The sequence below is a fragment of the Parasteatoda tepidariorum genome, chromosome 2 (assembly GCF_982258835.1).
Source record: "Parasteatoda tepidariorum strain Cologne lab strain chromosome 2, Ptep-v5.0, whole genome shotgun sequence".
Taxonomy (NCBI): Eukaryota; Metazoa; Arthropoda; class Arachnida; order Araneae; family Theridiidae; genus Parasteatoda; species Parasteatoda tepidariorum.
Genome location: NC_141756.1, coordinates 25517728 through 25522451, shown reverse-complemented (window position 1 = coordinate 25522451; position 4724 = coordinate 25517728). Strand labels below are relative to the sequence as shown.

Sequence of the window (4724 nt, the reverse complement as noted above, 5' to 3'; positions counted from 1 at the left end):
TCTCTCCTCATAGTTCCTTTCCCTTGTGTTATAAAGCTCTCCCTATTTTTTGTATTAATTTGCTTTAAAACCTATAATTGTACGAAGAATTAATAAAGTATTTTTTATGATTAAATAAAAAATAAGAATCATCAATTTTAGATGCGTATATTAATTAAATTAAAATAAAATTATTATGCGCACTGAATACACACATCACAGAAATGATTTTAAAGTTATTGTGAAACAGGCTAAACAAAATAGGAGTGTAAACAAATGAAATATTGTGAAATTATTTAATACAATTGAAGAAAAATTTAATGCAATTGGAAAATGTAGGTAAATCTTCTCATGGGAATTTAATTATTTTTATTACGCAACTAAAATCATACAAGCTTTTTATAAAAGTAAACTTTTTTTCCCGTGGAGAGAACAGCACGCAAGCGACATCCACCTTTCACATTCCCGTGCTCGATTGTAAACTACTAAAAAAAAAAAGCCCCAACAACAACTGAGCTTAATATAAGCTTTCCTAGTTATTGGTGTTTAGCTAGTGTTTAGCCGGGTATTGGTTGTTAGTATTGGTGTTTAGCCGGGCTAGGTTGACTCAGAATTTCATCCCTTCTGTGGGTCATTAAATGAGTACCAAGCGTGCTTGGGAACTAAACACTAGGGTTTCGCGTTTGGCTGACCACCTAACTGGAACATCTGCTCCTGCACCCCAGAGCCCAAGGTCAAGAAAACTGAGATGAGCACAGTAGGCCTTGGCCCTCTATGGGCTGTCGCGCCACTGAGTTTAGTTTAGTTTAATAATTATTGGTGTTTAGATCTTGCTATACCTTTTAAAGGGTATATGAACTCTCGATTAGTTATTAACTTGAAAAGTGTTCATTCACATAATTTTTCAACATTAGAGTTTGAACAGGTATTACACCAAAATTTTTACCATGTAGAAATGGTAAATATTACGAAAATTGGAGTATTTGTCAACAAGTAATAGATACAGCAGCAAGCTTAAATTTCCATCAAGTATATATTTTTTATAAAACTTCTATCCGATTTTGGTTGCTTATTCACATAATTTTAAAAAGACATATAAAACTTTCAAAAAATACTTATAAAAATGCGCTGAATTAAAAGACACGTAATTTTTATTTCAATTTTGTTATTCTTATCAAATTAAACTTTATATATACTGACTAGAGATTTTTGCACGCCAATGTTTTATGAAAATAAATGTTAATAAAATATTCAGCACGGAATAAAAATCGATGCTTCTATATATCTTTACGCGGGTTTTTTTACACGTTTCTCATTTTACACGGCTTTTGATTGTAACGCACTGTTTAATGAAAAAGAGAACGTAAATTATGAATATCAACTATCATTGCATTCTAATTCTTAAGAGGTCACATGACCGGATTTAAAATAATCTATCAGTTGTTGACTAAAATCTCTTAAAAGTGTACGCATCCCTGGATGCCCCTTGGTGGGGGCGGTCATGGTTGAGTCCTGCTTAAAAGTGTATGTTTTACACATACTTTAGCAACATATCAAGCGAATAATGAAATAAATATAAAATAACCATAATATGTACTTTATTAGTAAGATTTAAAGTTACATATTTGCTAAGATAACTATCAGTTTGTCGTAATAAAGTATATATGCAGGTCTATAAAATATTACTTATCTTCAATATAGTTAGAGACTCGTAAATTTAAGTACATTTCAGTACTTTCTCATTCGATAAAAGCCTATCGAGAATTTCTTATCTTTGGTTCATATGATAAGTATTCTTCATACAAGAGATATCTACATAAATAAAAGTGATTTTTAGTTCTATTTTATAACACGATAGATGACTTGGCGTATCTGTACCCAGACCTATGTGTAGAAAAAAAAAAATCAACACAGTAATCTCTAGTTTTGATGCAGCTTCCCAAAGGAGGTCTCGGAGTTTGGGATTCTTGTTTGACGTTGATTTACCTTCTTGTTGGATTGTTGTCAAATCTCCCGAGAAGATTTGGAGAACAAAAATGAAGATTAGGTTACAAGCTATGAAAGGTCGTTTATAAAAATTTAAGATTAAAAGGCTTAAGTCCCTATTTATTTTCAACTTAAGGATCTAATGGATTTTAGTTTTAAATTCTGAGTAAATCACACAGCAACTGGATGCTGCAGTTTTTACTAGATCTCATTGCAGCAGAGATCTTGAAAGGCCTTTAATATGTTTGTAAATTGTAGAGTAAATTCGAGCATGTGAGTTACTGGGATGCAAATTTGCTAAACTTCGATTGTATTTCCTTTTAACCAGTTCAAGATCGGCGAAAGGAGAAAGAAGTGCTTTCCCAAGCCTTTATATATATATATATATATATATATATATATATATATATATATATATATATATATATATATATATATATATATAAGCTAAAAAATTGAGAAAATATGGGAAAAAATAAAAAATAATGACAAGAGAAAAAATTATTAGCAATAATATTTTAAAAGAATTTAAAAGATCATAATTTTTAATACCTTAAAAAAAAAAAAAAAAAAAAAAAAAAAAAAAAAAAATTAATTAAAATTTGGAAAACAAAACTAAGAAAAGATATAATCTCTTCATCAGCTCACACGATTATATCCGCAAAAGGAGTGCTTTCTAATATTGTATTAATATAGCCAAAGCAAAATATATCAATACAACAGTGTGAGGAGCACTCACAAAATTTTAAACGAAATTGGAACACATTAAGTAAAAAATATGTACGGAAAAACAAAGAAATATATCAAGCAAAAAACTGAAAATAAAATGTAAAGATTTAATTGTAAATGTAATTTTTAGCTTATATTATGAGTTCTATATACTTGCAGCTTATGCGCAGTTAATAAAACTTATTAATTTTTTTCGTTTTTCTCTTTGTTTTTTTGTGCTATGTTATAGTGATCATATTTAAAGCAGCTTTAGCGCTTGATATTATCTACTATTACCTTACTTCCGTTTTCTTTTTGTTTCCGTTTTTGTTTGTTTTTGTTTTTATTGTGCTATATATATATATATATATATGTATATATATATATATTTCATGGATCTAACCCACATTTGCGTTACATTGCGTTACATCAGTGATTATCAAACTTATTTCTTTTACCGCCCCCTTTGAAAATCAATTATTTTTCACCCCCCCCATTTTTTATAGACCCCTAAAACTTAAAAACCACAGTATTACTTTAATTAATTTAGTTATACTATCAGTCGGTTCTGATGTTTTCTGTTGATTCTGATCGGTTCTGATGATTAGTCGGTCTGAACTTACATTCTAAACTAGAAATTTTTACCAGTGAGAGCAAATAAAACCCAACTTTATAATATTAATAATATTTTTTAATCAAATTAAAAGAAACAATATAACTATGTAATCAGTTTTCGTTTTTATACTGATCTAATGAGATGGATGAATTTGATGATATTTAGTAAGTTTGTTGATATCAGGTTCTATTTTACTCAAAAACAGTCGTAAGTCGCCGCGTTTGGTAACTTGCAAATGATTTCTCTTTTCAGTAAGCAGCGTTGTCACAGCGCTAAATCCACGTTCACAAAAATATGACGATGGGAATGCTATCAAAAATCGTTCAACGATAGACCACAATACAGGGTACAACTGTGGAATTGACTTGTGTAGCCAAAATTGTTGGTAGCCATTTTTGTATTTGATTTTTATTTCCTCCTTCGTTGTCAGTTCTATAAGTTCTTCTTCCAAATGGGGTGATATTGCTATGTTGACATTTGAAAAAGGATCTAACACCCAGTCTGGTATTTCCAATTTCAAAATGTCCTGGAATCTTTCAATGAAATCACTGTGAAGATTTTCCAAATGTTGACAGTGGACGAGCAAGTCGTCGTTGTTGCAGGATACTGATAAATTGGGAAAATTATGGAACTCACGTCTGCCGATATTCTTTTTGTGTAAGAGCAGCTTGGCTACGAAAGCAGCGACGGCATTTTTTGTTTTTATTAAGTTCAAGTCATCGCCTTGAAGTTGGAGATTCATATCATTAAGCAATGTATAAAGGTCTGTCAGGTATGTGATATCATTCTTTGCTGTGATGAGGTTTACGCGCAATTCTGTGTCTTTGTTTTCCAAGAACTCTATGACAGAGTCAAACAGATTGTAAAAACGAGTCAGACAATTTCCTTTTGATAGCCAACGCACTTCTGTGTGAAAGATCAATCTGTTGAAATCTTCATCATTATCAACCATACATGGCAACGTTACTTTTAAAAAGTAACGAGTAAAAGTACAAGTAATTTTAAAAAAAGTAATGAGTAAAAAGTTCTTATTTTAAAAAGGAACGAGTAAAAAGTACAAGTAAAAGTACAAGTACTAAACAAAAAAAGTAAGGATTTAAAAGTACATTTCTAGGAAATCGAAAATTCAAAGTAACCTAAAATTTTACTGAATAATATTCTTACGTTCTTTAATGTTTTTGCAAAATTGTTGTTATTTATTTAATTATTTTTAATTTTGAAAGCTATGGACATTAATTTATTTTTAAATTCGGAAGAATATTATAATATAATTTTATAATATAATCGTATAATATAATTTTAAAATCAAATATAATTTTAATATCAAACTTTTTATGGATTTGCACGAAAAAGAAATTCTATCTATTGATTTTAATTTTTAGTTTATTATTTTTATTTATTTAAATTACCATTGATTTGAAATTGTTTTACTCTA

At 29.3% G+C, this 4724-nt stretch overlaps 1 protein-coding gene across 1 annotated transcript; it reads right to left on the bottom strand.

Annotated features, from left to right (window-relative positions):
• Positions 1 to 3422: 3422 nt before the first annotated feature.
• Positions 3423 to 4241, bottom strand: LOC147814859 (protein FAM200A-like). The gene has a single exon (XM_087156517.1). It carries the CDS (start codon positions 4239 to 4241, stop codon positions 3423 to 3425), a length of 819 nt encoding a protein of 272 aa, XP_087012643.1.
• Positions 4242 to 4724: the final 483 nt, after the last annotated feature.